The following is a 19,840-nucleotide window of genomic DNA, read 5'->3' on the forward strand; positions in this document are numbered from 1 at the left end:
CTGTTACCTACCTGTGTTCGAGCAGACCTGATAGTTGTTAGTAAAAGGAGGAAAAGCCATCCAGCACCAGCAAAATTGGATCCTGATCAGAACAAACAAATAACTTACCGAGGCGAGCCAATGCGGCCATTTCACTGAACGAAAAGACAAACGAGACGAATGAGGCCAGTGGGGGGAGAGGGGTTCGGAACAAAAATGAAAAACCAATTTTACGCTTCTTTATATACGTCGTTTGAGATGTCTCAGTTCTCTTTTCGTATATTTTGCTGTGTTGTTTCCATTTTTCAGTTTAGTGGTACAATTTTTCATTCTGTTTCTGTTTTATTTGAACATAAGTAATACATTCATTTTAGTAGATACAGTTGGTTTTCGTCAAAGTGTTTCTTTTGGGTGTCGAGGTGATCTGTATATATATAGTGAGTTGGTAGTAATTACTTTGAAGATATATTTACTTCTAACATTGTTTGTGTTGTATGTCTGCTGGTTACATTTCAAGTTCTCGCTCCGAAGAAACTGCTGATGTTCAATCTTTTTTTGTTCAAATCCACTAGATGACTTTCCATTCGTTATAGGTAGCTTTGCTGACTCGGAACATCTTGTTCAACGGTGTACTGTACGTGTATTTACATAATCCTTAATAAACGTTTAACAATTCGTTAAAATTCAATCCCTAGAAAATAATGTACATTTTGATTTTGTATTCCTTTTTGATTGGTTTTACTCGCCGTAATGTGCGATTGTGAATAGTCGTCTTCGGCTCCGAATTTACATTTATCGTTAAGGAGCTGCGATGGGAAGGAAGGAATAGATTTAGGTCTTGATAAGGAGAGTGGGGCTTAGCGTTTCTCAATCAATCAGCGGTCGATCGAGAATGGAATTTCATTTCAATTCAATTCATAATCAAAGAGATAATAATTTTTCACAGAAGTATTTAAATATTATAAGACGAAAAATTGATCTTAAACGATTTCCTTCAAAAATGTCGAAGTTAATTTTTCTGTATGTTTAATAATTTTGAACATATAAATTGAAGAATGTAAGCAAAATCATGGACTTTTGACAAATTTACAAATTTAGAGGTGGCCAATTGGCATAAGGATGTGGCTTTTCACTTGCTTCAAGTTATTGCACATTTAACCAAAATTAGGTTGAAATCGGTGATGGTTGATTACACGTGCTGTGGACACTTGATATACACTCATATGTGAAAAATAGTATGCAACTAATTGATACATTCTCATGAATATTTTAGTTGAAATCACTAGCAAAGTGTTTTTAAAAAATCAAGGCTGCAAATATGTTACATAGTTTCAGTATTTTGACAAAAAAAATCAAACTCATTTAAAACTCATATTCAAAGCCGTTGTGAATCGCTGACATAATTCAATAACTGAACAATTCGACTGAAACGGTCGATTAAACGAGCGCTTTTACGGGATGAGATCGGTCAAGTTGTACAAGAGATGAAAAATGATACATAAATCATGACTTTTGGGTTCCATTCTCTTCGCTTTATCTCCACCGGAGGCGCTTCTTTATTCTCACGGGCAGTCCTTCCTAATCGGATGCTAGTCGAAAATTTCGCTGATTGTGACCATCTGCACAGGGCTTCTGCTTCTGCCGGTTAATGGCGGACGTCGACCAGAAATCAGCGAATCGGAGTGACTTGCTGCCAGCGGAATAATTAATCTTGATGGTTGCGCCTTTTTCAAAGTGATTGATATATTGTCGCTGGACTGGATGCGGGTTCTGCCGGCAACATTACGTATAGGATATGTGCAGTTGAATCCAGCAAAGGACACAATAGAAGACAAGTGCCGAAATGGCCCTTTCTGCGTGTGAACCGTTATGTTGAACAGCAGCTGGAGTCTCACCTAGATTTTTCAAATAAAATTTTCATTAGCAAACCCGGCGCAAATTGAATAATGATATGGGGAATGTGGGGAGGATGCAAATGCATAAAGAAATGGAACCGTTATCCCGAGCAAGAAATGAGACGATATTGTGGATAATTCAAAGCTCCTAATATTTTTCAAAACTGCTATAAATAAAGCCTTTCCACTGGATTTCCAGTTCACCACAAATAAAACGTGTTAAGTTTCTTGCATGAGATGGCCTTATACGTACAAAACTTTCATAGTGAATTATTCTGTAACCTGTAAATAATGAATTCCTTGTTAAATCAGTCAGTCACAGCAGTCGACCATCTTTGATTTGCAGTAAATTCAGCACATGTTTTCTGTATGGTAGAAAAGATAGATTAATCGATCATTTTTTGCATTCAATTTTGAAAAATTCTTATTCCGAAACTATTGATTTTAGAGAAAAAGTTCTATAGAGAAGTTGTACTGAACCGTTTGGGTTACAGGATAAAAAAATACAATTTTTTTATCATTAGAAATTCGAAAAACAAAACATAAATTTTCAATTGCACGACATACTCATTTTTAATATTTTTTTTAAATTTTTATCATAGAATCATTATAGAAAACAGACGTTTGGGACAAAGTTTCATGATGGATAAATTTTTAAATAAAAAAGTTTTTCGAAGAACAGCCTGTCCTATTTTTGATATAATAAATACGGATTGATGATACAATAAAAATCTTTCAATTATTCTACATATTAATGTTTATCATGATCACGCATCTCTAGAACCGACCATTTTCGAATTACATCAAGTTAAATCCAAAAGTTTATAAATTAAATAACAAAATAGATCATTTTCATTATTTAATTATTATTGTTTCGCATTTCGATAGGATCATTGTTTCCTTAGAAGACAGTCCCCTATAGTCGCACTGGTAACTTTTACGGCCGTCTAGCTATAAATCGTTGCAAAAAATTTTTTGACGTGAAAATAGTAGACCTCTTGTTCCAATAGTAGCACTATCAAGAGAAACTTTTTTCATTGAACAAAATAATTGAAGAATTAAGAATTTTGCACACCAATTGAAAGCTTTTGATTCATTCTTTAAAGGAAAAATATAGAAGTTTAGTAAAAATACGATTTTGATTTGTGTTTTGCCTTCGCTGTAAAGTTAGTGCTACTATAGGAACATTTGTTAATAAGTGGCACAAGCGATAATGAATACAAAAATTTGAGTTGTGAAAAATAATGCAGCAGAATTCATTTTTCAATTTTATACGAATATTTGTTCTTAGCTATGCGACTATTGATACACCGACCCCATATATTTTTTTCTTGTAGTCCAAACTGTTCTCTACAACTTCCCTATAGATTTTTTTCCTCCAAAACACAGTTCTTGAACATGAATTTTTCAATAAAAAGTCCATTATGAAACTCATAGGCCATTTTAAAAAGTTATTCTTGAATCCATATTATCAGTTTATATTGGCAAAATGTGTAAAATTCAATACAAATAAAAAATTACCAAGCACGATTTTTATTCATTCGACTTATTCTGGATCGAGTTCGTCAATTAAATAAACTGTTTTGCTAGTAACACAACTCATAAGTGGTTAGATTACACAGGAAAACATTTGTTTTGTTACAAACACTACCACTTATATAAATTTCTTAGTTTCCTTAACTAGGGCAAACTTTTATGATGAAAGTCGAAAATAGTACCACTTAAGAATATTTATGCAATCTTTGGACTACTCAACCAGAGACATCTTTGGTACAACGGCTTTGATGCATTTTATATGATCGATTCTGTATTTGTTAATCTTAAGATCCTGAAAACTGATTGAACTTGGAGTAGTGTGTGGTCTTTCGATTCCGAATATGCTTTCGTGGGGCGAGCGATGGAATCAAGATCAATCGTGTTTGGTTCGCGTTGCACGAATGCGGAAGAAGAATCGCGTTTTTCGGTTAGTATGTATGCTTTAAGTGAAATTGAAAGTGGTTTGTTGCTGCTCAATCACGGATGAAGGATCAATTGGTGAGCTTGTTTCATGCTTTTATTTTAAATCTGTAAAATATGTATGACTGCACATTTAAACGTTACAACGGTGGGACAGACATCTGTTTTTTGTGTTTGTTAGTGACACTTTACACCAGAAGGGTGCATTCGTGTCAGAGAAAAAAACTAAACATATTAACAATTTTTTTCCGTTTTACAATTCACATTCACAATTTCAGGTACAATCTTGTTTCATGTAGATACTTCATTAACTTTTCTTCCCTTTCTTTACTGTTATCCAGTGCATCTTTTAGTGTAAGAGTATCGATGTCGTATCGTTTTCTTTCGTCCTCATACTTTCAACAGTACAAGATGAGATGTCGTACATCCAGTGTGATTCCGCAACACTCGCGAATGGGCGAGGGTTCCTTTTTCAAGAGGCCGATTCTCAACCTGGTTAACACTCGTTGGTCAGCTGCATTGCCACTATCTAACCATCTCTTCGTATCGTCCTTAATCTCCCTAAACTTGTTGTTTGGAATCACTGACTATCACATGCACGCCATTTGGCTTCTTTCGTTGATCTCAGTTCATCTTCGCCGGGGATAATGATGTCGATATCCGATTGCTGTCGAGCTTCGTTGGCCAAGCGATCCGCTTCATGATTTCATATTATGCCAGCATATCCCGGGATACAACAGAACCGAATATTTTTGTTTCGAACGATCTGTTCGATTTCTTGAATCCAAGGGTGCTTGGAAGAACCGGCCTCCAAGGCCAGCAGGCAACTCGATGAATTCGTAAGGATTACCAACTAATTTTTAATATAAGGGATTGAAACCGCTATCTTAATTGCAAACGCCTTCGCAGATAAAATGCTGCAATCTCTTGGTAGGCTGAACATCCCGGAAAGGCCATTATTATAAAATGCGGCTCCTACCGTATCTTCTGGAAGCGGGTCGACAGAAGTTGCTGGACGGCTGGTCGAACTTTCTCCGGAGGGTCACTGGCTCGTGAACTCCTCTTCACGTTCCATATAATCAAGAGTTTTCGTTCATTCCAAGTACGATCGCCTTGTCTCGCAAGTTGGTTAACAGCAGAAAGTGCCGTACCTGTGAGCTCCTCCACACGATCTGAAACACGGCGATCAAAGAAAGATAGTTGTTTCGGCTGTTCGTCGATAGGAAACGGACGGTTGTCCTTGCTATGCACTGAACCACCAGCAGTTCCAACGGTAAGGTGCCTGCTGCGATCAGAATCGGACTTTCCAGCTGGTCAGACAATTCGGCCACAGTGGTTCCCTATTTGGCCATATTTTTTAAAGTTTTAACATCAAGATAAAGGGTGTCCACGATGAAATTGCTCTAACTTTTTAACCGTTGGGTAGAAGTTAATGATAATTGGGGTGGATTTAGTTCATAGTGCATTTACATCCTGCAAGTTTTAAAGTCCTGTGATCAAAACTCGCGGAAATGGAGTCGGAAGAACAGCTCGTGCGTGATAAAATCTTGCGCATTCATCACGAGAACAAGGATCTCTCGCATCGTTCCATCGCTAAAACGTTGGGAATCACGAATTCCACGGTGTCGCGAGTGATTAAGCGGTTCGAGGAACGATTGATCACCGATCGGAAGCCCAGAAGTGAAGGAAAAAGTATTCCTTACAATACCAAAAATCACAATCGCGTAGTTGGGCTTTTCAACCGAAACCCGAACGCCTCCGTCCGGGATGTGGCTAAAAAACCTGCACCTAAGCCGAAGTTTTGTCCAGAAGGCCAAAACTAAGGCTGGGCTTCGAACGTTCAAGGTACAAAAGGTCCCTAATCGCGACGAGAAGCAGAACAAGTCCGCCAAAACCCGTGCCAGGAAGTCGTACCTCAACATGCTGACGAAAGTTGAATGCTGCATCATGGACGACGAAACATATGTGAAGGCCGACTTCAAACAGGTCCCCGGCAACCTGTTTTTCATGGCCAAGTATAAGTTCAGCGTTCCGGAGCATGTCCGCACTCAGAAGATTTCCAAATTTGCGAAGAAATAGGGGAACTTACGTATTCTTGGCGGTCTAAGCCAATGCCGCGCTTCTTTTGTCATTTGCTCGGACATCAGCAGACAAATTTCGTGTTTGTCTGATTACATTTATGCGTTGCTCAATACTCTATCGATTCACACCGACAGATTTATCTAAATACTTTTGGAAACGTTTTTACAACGCTGCGAATATGTCTTGGTGACTATTGTCGGCAGCCTCATTTTCGTCGGCAACTATCCCATAAGAACTGCTGGTGAATCTCTTCGGCAGCTCAAAATCAGTCGCATTTTGAAGCGCGTTCATTTGAATTGATGACATTTCTGGTGAAATAGTTTGTTCAGTTTCGGGAATCTCGTCAGCGAGAAGCGGGCAGAACAAAAAATCATCTGAATGTTTACATTGACGTGTTTTAATATAAAAATACTGTGTATTTGGCGTTTGAAATTTGGTTGCCGATAATAGTCGAATGGTGCCGAAGCCGTAAGTCTCCCTATTTGATATCGAACTACTTAAACACAAAGACTGATTGAAAATGTGAATATAATCAAATTATCACATATGGCGAAATAGGAAACCATTACTTCCATAACTGGTACACCTACCCTATTGACATAACGGTTGCCTCGTTGCGCGTAAAGGAGAACAGCGGTAAAGGGGTGCCGATCTGCACACGTTTGAACGGTATACATTCTCGGATGGAAAGGCCTAGCCGTGTAGCCAATAGTTGGCGTTCCTCGACTGTAGCAGTAACGTGTAGTTTCTGCCAACGAAATCTGTCGGAATAACAATCTGCTTCACCTTGGCCTCCTGCAAGGCTACGACGCATGGTTCGAAGGCAGAGATGAGCAGTTTTAACTCGCTGATGATGGCCCTCAGACCACGGATATTCCAATGGAGGGTGAAGCAGCCACCGGAGCGACTATCCATAGCTGATCGTGTTGTGGGTAGCGTTGGGTAAATTTGACCAGAATATCGATTCAAACTCAATATGTCGAATGATATACCGATTTAATCGAATAATTTATATCGATGTTTTTGAATCGATTCAATTTTCAAGCTTATATAAATAATTAGAAAAACGAGCTCTCAAAATAAAACCAAATGTAATTGCATATGGTCTTGAAATTCATTTAATTGAATAACGTTCGAAATTAGAAGTATACATCAAACAATTGAAGACTGATTAAATACTAGGTTTATGGTTCATCAACAAGTTAAAAAAATCTAATAAATTTGACTCGTTTGAATCGAAACATAAAATCGAATGAAGAAAATCGATGCATGCGATTTTAAGTGCTCCTAACATCGATTCAAAAAATCGATTAATCGGAACAAAAAAAAAAATCGATGTTCGGAAAATCGATTCAAAATCGCCCATCGCTAATTGTGGGTGACAAGGTTGTTGTTCTTCGGATCGGTGGGTCTGTTGTGGGAGAAGGAGGGAGTGCGATAGCCTCTGCCGACGAAAGAACTAAACTATCAGTTGCCTGTAGGACGCTTTGTCCCACAGTACCAACTGCTGTCGAAACCATTACACTAGTTCTGCCAATACTGACAACAGCTGGCAATGGGGAAGCGCTTTGTGTAATGTTTCTAATGTCGTTTTCGTTTTTAGGAACTGGGTCGGTGATCAACGTATAAACAAACAAACTTTAAGGTGATTTTAGAACGAAGCCAAACTTCATATTTTCAAGAGTACAAGGCTTGAGAACCAAACAGCGCTCCGCGTTGAAACCTATTGGTCACCACAAGAAAGCAAACAATTCTATTGATTTTCAACGCGACCTGTTGTCAGATTCTGCAGTCTTGTGCACTTGAAAATTCAAAGTTTGGCTTCGTTTTAAATTCATGTTAAGCAAATTGTACCGTTTTGATTCATATTACGGACACTTAAGGCCCCTGTGAAGTACAACCGATTGAAGAGCATATAAATTGAATGATATTGTATGATACCTGTGCGTTATCAGACTTTTGAAACATTCAACTTCCGAATGGTGGGCGAAGATTCGGATTCCAAAGCTTGAATTACCTAAAATAAATAGAAATTAATGATCTTTCCATGATTCTTATTCCGGACGCAACCTCACTTTTGCTTCATTTTACGGACACCTTGTTTCAAATTCCGGACAACTCACGAAAAGAAGAACTTTAATAGTTAAATTATAAATAAACTCCCGCATTCGTAAAAGCAACGTCAAAACAAGTTGCGCATTATAAATTTTCATGGATTGCTATTTGAAATTCATATTAAAACGCGCCTGAAAGTTGGGAGCTTTCAAACAGGAAATTTTGAAACATTTCAATTGAAAACTTTCCCATACAAAGTACCCGAGCAACACACATGCTATAATTGTGTATTATCAACTCATATATGACTAGTTTTGGTCATATATCATTTGTTAATACACAATTATAACATGTGTGTTGCTGGGGTAGAGTGTCCGGAATTAGAAGCTGTCCGGAATTTGAATCAAAACGGTAGTCCGGTCGTACCATTCATCATCGTGTTGAATTCTGAGGTCGCTATCAGAAAGCAGAGTAAAAACTGAGTTAGAGCAGCTATTAAAACTAGGTAAGCAATGGTATTGAGGGGCCCAGATAGCCGTAGCGGTAAACGCGCAGCTATTCAGCATGACCATGCTGAGGGTCGTGGGTTCGAATCCCGCTGGTCGAGGATCTTTTCGTAAAGGAAATTTTCTCGATTCCCAGGGCATAGACTCTACCTGCCACACGATATACACATGCAAAAATGGTCAACCGGCAAAGAAAGCTCTCAGTTAATAACTGTGGAAATGCTCATAAGAACACTAATCTGAGAAGCAGGCTTTGTTCCAGCTTTGTACTATGGTCCAGAAAGATGAACTACGCGGAAAGATGCATTCAAAGCTCTGGAATGAAACATTAGGCGAAAACCGTCCTCTTAAAAGTTGTTCGTATTAGTTAGGCTCTTTGTTTGCTGTTATTCCAAATTAGGTCTACATTTTTATATAAATGATATACACAAGTATCTTATTTGTAGGAATTATGGTGTATGTATGTATGTATGTAGGTAGCCACCATCCTTGCTTGAGTCTTGCTCTGCTTGCGGTTCCACTCAACAGTGAGGTCAAATTTCATTACCAACCTGATTTCAACATACTGCTGTATGAAGGGCCAAAAAGGGGGGTGGCGGACCCGTAAGCAGAGACACTTACGCGAAACCCGCGGGAAGTAGAGAATCTCCTTCCAACAGTATGATCCAACAGATTGAGTATTGGAATTTGCAGTACTTGTCGAGCTTTCCACGAGATGGTTTGTTAGAAGAAGGGCGATTACAACTGTTATTTGTAGGAATTATGGTATACATTTTTAGGCTAAATTGATGGTTTATGGACCACCCCTTTCTAATATCGCATCAAAGTAGTGAATAATCCACGTCGATTGTGAATATCTCTGATTTGAGCAAAGCAAATTATTCACAATTTGCTTAGCAACTTTGACAATGTTGTTCAAAAATTAATGTTTTACAACTTTGCTGAATCATATATACCATAATTCTTACGCCTTTCCGACAGACTTTGTTGGGTGACAAAATGTCGAATACCAAAACGATGACAGGACAAAACGTAGAAAAGAAAGAAATTGAAAAACACTAAATTTCATGGAAGAATGATTATCTTTCGAAAACATGTATAACTCATTATGTGCCAAACGCTATTCATATTTTATGAATACTTCAAAAAGAATATAGAAAGAATAATTCCTGTAAATTTTATCGTAAAATCATGCACACGAAGTACCATATTTACATAACGCATCGTGAAAAATTACAATAACATCATACATACATACATACATACATACATCATGTAATCCGGTACATGCTCCATCCGATATCACGATACTTCACATAAATTTACCTGATATTGATGTAGTTTTTCGCGATATGTCATGTAAATTTGCGACATATCTGGAATTCCCTTTATGTGCATGATTTTAGGCTGGAGTATACTTGATTTTTTTCTTTCTGTGTTTTTAATCGATCCCGTTGTGAAAAAATAAGTCTGGCGAACAATGTTGAAAATTCACCGATTTGACTTTTTGTCCCTTTTGACGATTCGATTTGGGATTTGACGTAACAGTTTTCGTCTAATGTTTTCACGTAGTTCTGCTTTGTGGACTATAGTGCAATGTAAACATAATCTGTTTGTAGAAATTCTGATGCTACCTCCCTGATATACTACCAATGAGTTACATAGAATATCCAATGTTGAAACATTGGAGCAAATGTCAAATACAATTATAAATAATTTCAGGCAAAAATTGTTACAATCTTCTATTGCCAGGATTAATGCGTTATATATTTAGTTTGAGTTAGGTTAAGTAAGTTGAAAGCGTTTTTTTTCTCTTGTAAGCAGCTGAAATCAACTCACCTGAAAAAATCTGAACTGCTATGGCAAATGAAATGTAATATGTAGTTAACAAAATATTAATAAAAGCTTAAATTTGTTTTACCAAATTAGGATAACAGTGTTGTCTATCACATATCACCTAGATATAAGAAATGAATGTAATATCTGGAATGATACTAATAAAGAATTAAAAACAAAAAAAATCTTTTTGTAGAAATAAGTAACTTATTCTCAATATCATTTGGAGTATACAAATTTCTGGTGTATTTTGGATTTGAAATCATTCATATTTTAAGCAGTTGAATGAGTTTTCCATCAGTCCGCACTCATCACGTTGAATTTTAAGGCCTCCGTTGAAAAAATTAATCAGGTTCTTTCAACCTAGTCGTTTACGTATTGCCATTACGTTCATATTGGATCTATCCTTCTCGTCAGCTGTTGAATTTTGCGATGGTTAGAATTATACTTAATTCCTGATAAAATCAAGAAAACTTTATGCTCCAAAAATATAGCAATGCTTTACATTGAAGCCACAAATATTACACAAATATTAAACTGCATTCACTGAGTGACAATGTATGTGATTCCAAAAAAATATTTATTCATTCCAATCAACGGTTTTTATAACAAATAAATAAAGCAATGAATGTTATTCCTGGATTCGAAGATATGCCGATGAATCATTCTGGTACCAAAAAAAAAACATTATGAGAGAAAATTACTTTTTATCAACCTGTTTTATGATCAATTACGAAGCAGGCTCTATTTCAGTAAGAATGTATTACCACGAAAACAAGAATAAAAAGAAGAAGAATAAGTTAAATCTGTTTTAATCACTAGTCACTGTGGCTGTTTTGGACATGTTGAGTGAACTACATGGTGAAAATCTCATTCTACTACCAAACATCAAAAAAGCGCAATCATCCAAGATAGCCGCAAAACTTTTTTCACCTCAAATGATATTCCTAATCTCCATTTAAATCGAGAAAAGAATCAGTAACTAAAACTTGTTACTTGGTTGTACAAAATATGATTTTTGCATTTAGAGGATTTATAATTTCTCACCAAATATTTGTAGCATCCAATATTCATTTTTTTTCTCAGCTGTCTAATGGTGTCCGAGTGGTGAACCAATTATGAAAAATGGGGTTCTGACAAAATTCAAAATAATGGCCAAATTAAAAAACGGAAAAATGAAATACTTCTGAAAAAACACGTCAAAGTCGATTTTTTCAAAATTAAGTCAAACTATTTTTGAAGGTGAATGTTTCTTTAAATGGTGCACTTTCATACATGTTGTTCAGTTTTTATCAACATTATCGACTATTTCAAGTTGACAAAAACGGAAAAATTTTCGTATGTAAAGTACAGTAACGATTTTATCTGTTTCACAAATTTTGACGTGTTACATGGTTACATGGACTTTTAAGAGGGCGATGGACATGGGCGTAGCCAGTATTTTTTTTATTAGGGGCTCCCCCTCCCTTATATTGGTAATATCGATTTTTAAAACTTGATAAAAGGCATTGCCATTGTCCCCTCTGGCTACGCCCATGCGTGCATGACATCAAATATCATCATCAATTTTAATGTAAACGTGGTAAAACATGACGATAACATTTTTTTGACAAATTTAAAACAGGCTGACAAAATCGGGTTTAAAAGCTGACAAAATCAGGGGCTGACAAAATTGAGTCAGTACTGTATTTTACAAATATGAATAGAAAATGGCAGTTTTAACAGGAAATTGCTGCTTATCAGCTTAGTGTTGTTATAAACATTTCAACAAATCAACTGAGAGTTTTCATGACCGCATTTGTAGTCACACAATGATCCTCTATGCTCAGGGCAGTTGAGAAAACTTCCAACCCGACAAAATCCTCACCTGGCCCGGAACCCCCACTCGACAAGAAATATAACATGTATTTTTGAACTAAAAACATAACTAAAGTTCTTGTGTAAAAATAGTAAAAATATTGTTGAGTTAGTTGTCGAAAACTTAAAAGTGTACGCAATTCACAACAAGCTTCCCCAAATTAGAACTTTTTGGTTGAAAAATCTTTTGAATAGACACCAACACGTTAATGCTTCCAGTGGACGATTTGCCGTTTAAAAAGAAGCACCACACTAGACACTAGACCGTTATTATGAAAAAAAAAAGTCCATAAAATCTGAGCACGAGGCTCGATTCCTGGGTCATTTCGCACCTCTGGAATAATTAAAAAAAAAAATCTTGGGAGGAATCTCTACAAATCTGGATTTGAAGTTTTTGACTAAAAATGTCAATATCAAAATTTTGCAGTAGCACAACCTACAACAACATTCAAAAACTTGGCCAAACTGTTCTCAACTGGAATAAAATTGTTACCGTTGTTATGATTATGAATATTTCTTTCATAGTTTACTGGTTTGAATTTAATCGATTGTTGTTTCCTATGTTGCATTTCAATAGATGCAAAACAAGTAACTTAACTATTAACAATGTTGTTATTTTAAAAAAAATGAGAATAAATGTAGCACAACAATAGTTAGAAGATAACATACGCGGATGTCTTCCACGGGGACGCTTATTTCATTCGCTCAATAGCTTTTGCTTTAGTTCTCGAATAAATGGGCTTAGAGAGCCAAGAACAAGCGTTTTATACAGGGCAAATTGACAATGATGTTTCATTTAGGCATGCTTGCATTCATCGTTGTTCTCTTTGCATTATTATTGAAAACTGATTTGGTTTTCGAATCACTTCTGTGTTATACGATGTAGGATCGCGAGGTGTTTTGGCTAAGTTGTTAACGAAATAATGGATCTATGAAGTCAGATAAGACTTTATAAAGCACCAGTGTGGAAATGTCGTTTCCCTTTGCAAGTTGCGGGTCCCTTGCACATGTTATATGGCTCTTCTACAAATTCATCTTCATCTCCATCAAACACTGCTTCAGCACCAACACATCTGAACCTGCTTCTTTCTCTACATGCAACCATATACGTTTGGGTAGAGTAAATGGAATTACAAGTTTATCCTAGTTGTCCACCTTTAAAGTAGTGAAACCCTGCTTTACTGCACTGCGATCGATTCCAATAAAATCATCGTCTGCAAAATCAAGGAATATATGCGACAACATGCTATTAAACAATAAATTCGGAAACTCATCTCTGTTCATTCCATGTAATTCTACCGAAAAAAATAGCTCCCCGTTTACAATTCTTACACTTGATTGTATTTGTCAGCTTGATCAGTTAAAAGTCTTATTTTTAAGTCTTAGATATTATCTGCAACAGCAAGATTTTCGTTACTTTGTCGAACGCAACCTAGAAATCTATAAACAGATTGACGATGAATCCCGAAAAAAAAAAAACAAAACGATTGTAATGGTTGCAGATATATAGAGTGGAAGTCCTAGTGATGTTGATACTTGAAGTTGTTAAAGACTTTGTTAATCTTCAAACACTTGTGACACATGACAATCATGTTTCCTGAGTAGTTATAATTCTGTTGTGGCTGAGAATGTTGTACAAGATATTTTTGACGATAAGTGCTGAAGGCAATACCCGGTGCAATACTAGACGTAAACATCAAAAGTTGTACCAGATGTACAAAGAAGCAAATTTTATTTAAGCAAAATAAATACGGTAGGCTTTGGTGGGCTGGTCACTTCGTGTTGAAGTCGAAAAATAAGCTGTTAAATAATAATATTCCACATTGAATGTTCAAAGTTATCGAACGTAACGTCAATTGTATTTTGAAATTTATTTCTTAGATTTCATTATTCAAAAAAGCTTACTGGCTTAAGCTATGTAAAAATATACTTAAGCCACTCTGGTAAGTTAAGTCAGTGGTAAATATTTCTAATTATAACAACAATGGTAACAATTATATACTAGTTGCGAACTATTGCAAAAATTTAATATGGATTATATTGAATTTTTAGGTCAAAAATATCAAATCAAGATTTATCAAGATTCCTACAAGGGTTTTTTAATTGGCCCAGAGGCGCAGTATGACCACAGGAATCAATCCATGTGCTCAGATTTGATGGACATTTTTTTTTTGCATAATAACAGTCTGTCCGTGCACCGTGGGCAGTGGCACAATCGAAATACGTTCCTTTTGCTGCATGAATAAGCCTATGGCAGTTTGTATGAGACTCTTCATAATTCTCTTGATCTCCAAGCGGAGAAAAGGTGCGTGTCTATTCGAAGATCAGGATTCCGACACATTTGGAATTGGAAGGTGCATTTCATGGTAACGTCAAGTATCAACAGTTTTTTTTTTAATTTTCCATCATTTCAGCCCTATTTCCTCTACCTTGATGTAAACTGATTGTGGAAAGTACGCACTTGTAAAGAAAAGTAAACGTCTAACTCGATGCATGCACACTTATATTATTTCACTGACCTCAGCAAAACGTTTCGCCGAGAACCCAACAGCTAAAATTTCGGTAATTTTCAATAGCGAATCTCGGATTTCGGCAAACCCAATTTTTTTTACCGAGATCTCGGCGGACGTTACCGAGATACGGTAAGCGCTTACCGAGATCTTGGTAGAAGTTATACCGAGATTGGACAAACATTTACTGAGATATCAGCAGTTGGGTTTTCGGCGAATCAGTTTACCGAGGTTGGTATGTAGTGCTTCGTGAAGCCCAAGCAGGACAGTTCGGTTTTGCGTCGTCCGATTGATTTTTCTGACGGATTCGCGCGTATTTTCGTTGCCGGAGAATTTTTTTTTCCACTGTTTTGGAGCGTCTTGCTGGGTAGTGCTTTGTGAAGCCCAAGCAGGACAGTTCGGTTTTGCGTCGTCTGATTGATTTTGCTGACGGATTCGCGCGTATTTTCGTTGCCGGAGAATTTTTTCCCCTGTTTTGGAGCGCCTTGCTGGGTAGTGCTTTGTGAAGCCCAAGCAGGACAGTTCGGTTTTGCGTCGTCCGATTGATTTTTCTGACGGATTCGCGCGTATTTTCGTTGCTGGATTTTTGTTTTCCCTGTTTTGGAGCGCCTTGCTGGGTAGTGCTTCGTGAAGCCCAAGCAGGACAGTTCGGTTTTGCGTCGTCCGATTGATTTTTCTGACGGATTCGCGCGTATTTTCGTTGCCGGAGAATTTTTTTTTCTCCTGTTTTGGAGCGTCTTGCTGGGTAGTGCTTCGTGAAGCCCAAGCAGGACAGTTCGGTTTTGCGTCGTCCGATTGATTTTTCTGACGGATTCGCGCGTATTTTCGTTGCCGGAGAATTTTGTTTCCCCTGTTTTGGAGCGTCTTGCTGGGTAGTGCTTTGTGAAGCCCAAGCAGGACAGTTCGGTTTTGCGTCGTCCGATTGATTTTTCTGACCGATTCGCGCGTATTTTCGTTGCCGGAGAATTTTTTCCCCTGTTTTGCAGTAGTGTGTGATCCTTTGACTGCGACGCTTGCTCCTGCGGGGCGGGTGATGCGGTCAGGATCGAACGTGTTATGCGTGGAGTGCAGTGAAAAAGTGTATAGTATTTTACGGAAACCCCAGTGCGGCGACGGAGAAAAACTGCTTCACATCCTGGTAAAATCGTTCTTTATTATTGTTTACTTTACTCACTTATTACCAATTCAAACTAAATACGTGCCAGGGTCGAAAATATAATTTTCGATTCGGGAAGTGTAAAAACATTGCATATATCCATTTGATATCTGGATGTTTTTATGCGGGGCTTACTGTAAATAAAAATGACCTCAGAATGTGTGTGTATTTACTGCCATTCTTGAAATGGGTCGTTGGAATTTCAGTAGAGCTATCACCTTTCATCTCCTGGGCTAAAATTGTCTGCAGATATAAAGATATCGAAGGGTATCATTAAATACATGCATACAATTTTCTTCCATAAAAGCACTGCCGGCCAGTGGGAGGTGGATTGTATCACACACACACACACACACACACACATCAGTTTACCGAGGTTGGTATGGATTACCGAACAGCTCAATATAAGCGTCAATTTATATTAGAGTGTTACTGCCTCTCTGTAGTAGTCATGTCGTCACTTGAGTAAAAGGGGTGTGCGTGGTCTGTAGGGATTTGAGTTCTAAACTTTTAACCAACTCAGTTATTGGGTCACCAAGTGGCTCGGTAACTTAGTTGGTAAAGCGCTCGTCTAGCATACAAGAGTTCTAGGTTCAAATCCCACCAGAGAACGTGGATTTTTTTTTCATAATTTCACTCATAATTTGTCCACACTCGAAAACTCTTCAAAGATTACGCTAACAACAATAGAAAACTCGCAAGCATGATTTCTAGGAAGGAGTTTCTAATTTCATGTCGCAATAGTGGCGTTACACCGACTCACATATCCAATTTGTTTCGGTGTACGTTCTCCCTACTCGAACAACGGAGTCCTTACATTCCCAAACTACAAAGAATTATCGACCGTTTTCAAAAATCAGTGCTGAACGTAGGAGCCAAGAAAATAAATTCGTGAGCCCATTATAAGACTGCAAGCCAGAAAGGAATTCTTTAAAAGCAAAAACCCAGTCGAATATCATTAGTTACATTACATATACTTTGCAATTGGATTAAATGGACAAATTGATGTGAAGTTTGCGAAAAAGTTACACGTCTTCTCGGTGAGAATCGAACTCACGACACCCTGTTCTCTAGATAGGGCACGTAACTCCTACATCACAAAAGGACTCATGGTTGCAGAAATGAACCTGAATTCGATTTCAGCTCAATAACCATGTGGTCCTCTTTCACAAAGCGTAGTGTTTGGATGGGCATCTTATTCTTCCGAAAGAGGAGCGCTATGCGAAAGAGGTCCACGAGCTTATTGAGCTGAAATCGAATTCAGGTTAACTTCTGCGTTTATGAGTCCTCTCGTGGTGTAGGGGTTACGCGCTCTATCTAGTGTACAGGGAGGCATTAGTTCGATTTTCACCAAGAAAACATGTAACTTTTTCGCAAATTTCACATCAATTTGTCCATTAAATCCAATTGCAAAGTATATGTAATGTTAAGTTTTTCGGTAGCATACTTAGCTTTATATGGAAATTCCAAAACTGTCAATGGATTGCTAAGTTTTACTAATTCTTGTCTTCTCTCCTTTGAAGCAGAATTTTTGCTATAATCTGTAAAATTCTATCTTGTATGAGTAAAAAGAGATGTAAAGTAATGTAAGATTTTTGTCCAAAATATGTATTAGGGTCGATAAATTTTCTAACAGGAAATATACTCGATCTTGTTCCGTGCGCCGTTGCCCAAACATTGATGGCACTTGCCCAAGCATTTATTGGTACTTGAGCAAAAGCAAAGTGCTGAGAAAAGTGTTTTATAATCTGTCAAACTTGAGTAACTATAACGTCTTTATTTCGTCTCTGATCAAAAGGTTACCACTTCTACTTCCATGACAGGATATCTTGAGTTTATCCTCTGGTCCATCCCTTATAACATCCCTTATAGCCCAAGCAGGACAGTTCGGTTTTGCGTCGTCCGATAGATTTTGCTCGCGATTTCGCGCGTTTTCATCGCCGGAGAATTTTTTTTCCCTGTTTTGGAGCGTCGTGCTGGGTAGTGCTTCGTGAAGCCCAAGCAGGACGGTTCGGTTCTGCGTCGTCCGATTGATTTTGGTCACGATTTCGCGAGTTTTCGTCGCCGGAGAATTTGTTTTCCCTGTTTTGGAGTGTCTTGCTGGGTAGTGCTTCGTGAAGCCCAAGCAGGACAGTTCGGTTTTGCGTCGTCCGATTGATTTTGCTCACGGTTCCGCGCGTGTTTTCGGCGCCGGAGATTTTTTTTCCCTGTTTTGGAGCGTCTTGCTGGGTAGGTATTTGGGAAGGCCCAAGCAAGACGGTTTGTTTTCGGGACGCCAAGAAGTTTTGCTGTCAGTGTCAGTTTTGTGTTCAGTCGAGAATGGATTACCAACTGGTGAGTTCGTTTCATGCTTATGATAACACATTTTTTCTTGAAAGCGTAACTTTTATGTAATATTGAAACAAACTTTGTATGGTTCGTCACTATAAGTGTCGGCATTATGCTTTTTTCTTATACAATTTCAATATACATATATTTTTCTCTTTTTGACATTATTAAAAATTATCTTTTGAATTGTTCGACATTGTGAATGTTGACGTATTTTTTAAAACTTCTACCATATCGAGAAAAAATGCACATTAATACTCATATGTCATTTTCAAACAAACTATGTATGGTTCGTCACTACAAGTGTCGGAATTATTCCTGTTTCATATAATCTAAAATATATACATGCAATTTTCAGTTTTCGTCATTAATAAAAACGTCTTTCGAATTGTTCGACATTATAGATGTTGACGTATTTTTTAAAGCTTCTAACAAAAACTTCTCGAGACAAAAATACAAAACTAGTTTTAAATATAAGTTGTATATTTCCCTCTTGTCCATGGATCGCATCACCGACCAGAGGTGACTCCCAGATCTTTTCCTCCCTCACTAATAAACACCCTTCCCGTGGTGATTATGGAGATGCAGAGGTATTCTCGGTCTCTAGAAGCAACAATCATTACACCCTAACATTCCTTCCCCATCCCAACTGACTGTAAGGACTTGGCCGGCGCCGTTATTGATCAATAATATTAGATCTGCTAAAATTGCACTTCGAGAGTAAGCGGAAACTCCCATCCCTTATTCATTTGGATCGTAGTGCAATTCTTACCAGTTCCGATCAATCACGGAGCAGCAACCATTGACATGTACAGTCAGTCTATGCTATGCTATGCTATGGTCCATCCCTTATAACACAGAATTGAACATTGTCTGAACGAATATGTCTTTTACATTTTCATCGAATTTTCTATGATGCCATGTCTTATATGAAAAAGAAGGACAACTACAACTCTATACTTGATTTAACTAATTACTTAATTCAGCTAATTACAACCTCCAGCTGTCGCAAGGTCGTGTTCAAGGCAACTCTCGACTGTTAAAGGATATGTCAATCTTGTCTTGCTCTAGTTAAGCTTAAAAACTCTGATTGGATAGTAATCTTGAAGAAGGCAACCCTCATCGAATGGCATAAGACTTTGTACCTACGATACAAAATGTCGAAAATTTAACACTGAGGCATTTAACAGCCTAAGCATTCAAAAAATTTTTTTTATATTTTTGCGTTGGAAAAAAGGAATAATTTGTTGAAGAAATCGGAATGGAACAAAACCGGAGCGTGACAAAAATTGAACATACCTTTACATTCAAAATGAACCATTAAACAATCTTTCAACTGTAATCCAGAACTAAGACTTTTTTGTTTGTTTCAAAAATATAAAATAAGATTTTTGTAAACAAAATGCTAGAAAATCAAACTTCTTTTATAAAAAAAATCAATGTTTCCCTTTTTTAACAGAAAATAATCGATATTTTTCTATCAAATTCTGATTAAGAGAATGTTTAAATATTCTTATAAAATAAATCGTCCACATTCAAATTCCATTCTTGCTCGGGTGATCGGTGCCTACATTGTCAAATCCACTGGGTTTTGGCTTTGGATGAATCACGAAATTGCATTAAGGCCAGCCGGAGGGAGGCACTTCCTGTGCGTGTGAAAATAACACTAATAGATACAAG

The 19,840-nt window shown here is 37.4% G+C and overlaps 1 protein-coding gene across 6 annotated transcripts in view; it reads right to left on the reverse strand.

Annotated features, from left to right (window-relative positions):
• Positions 1-207: 207 nt before the first annotated feature.
• LOC5577100 overlaps positions 208-19,840 on the reverse strand; it is a 152,158-nt gene continuing 132,525 nt past the window's right edge. For all 6 annotated transcript variants that reach the window (XM_001663139.2, XM_021850004.1, XM_021850008.1 and 3 more), the window contains one exon: positions 208-1,874. In XM_001663139.2, coding sequence (XP_001663189.2) covers positions 1,762-1,874 — 113 coding nt within the window. In that variant the 3' untranslated portion in view covers positions 208-1,761. The remainder of the gene's footprint in view (positions 1,875-19,840) is intronic.

This window comes from Aedes aegypti, chromosome 3 (assembly GCF_002204515.2).
Source record: "Aedes aegypti strain LVP_AGWG chromosome 3, AaegL5.0 Primary Assembly, whole genome shotgun sequence".
Classification (NCBI taxonomy): Eukaryota; Metazoa; Arthropoda; class Insecta; order Diptera; family Culicidae; genus Aedes; species Aedes aegypti.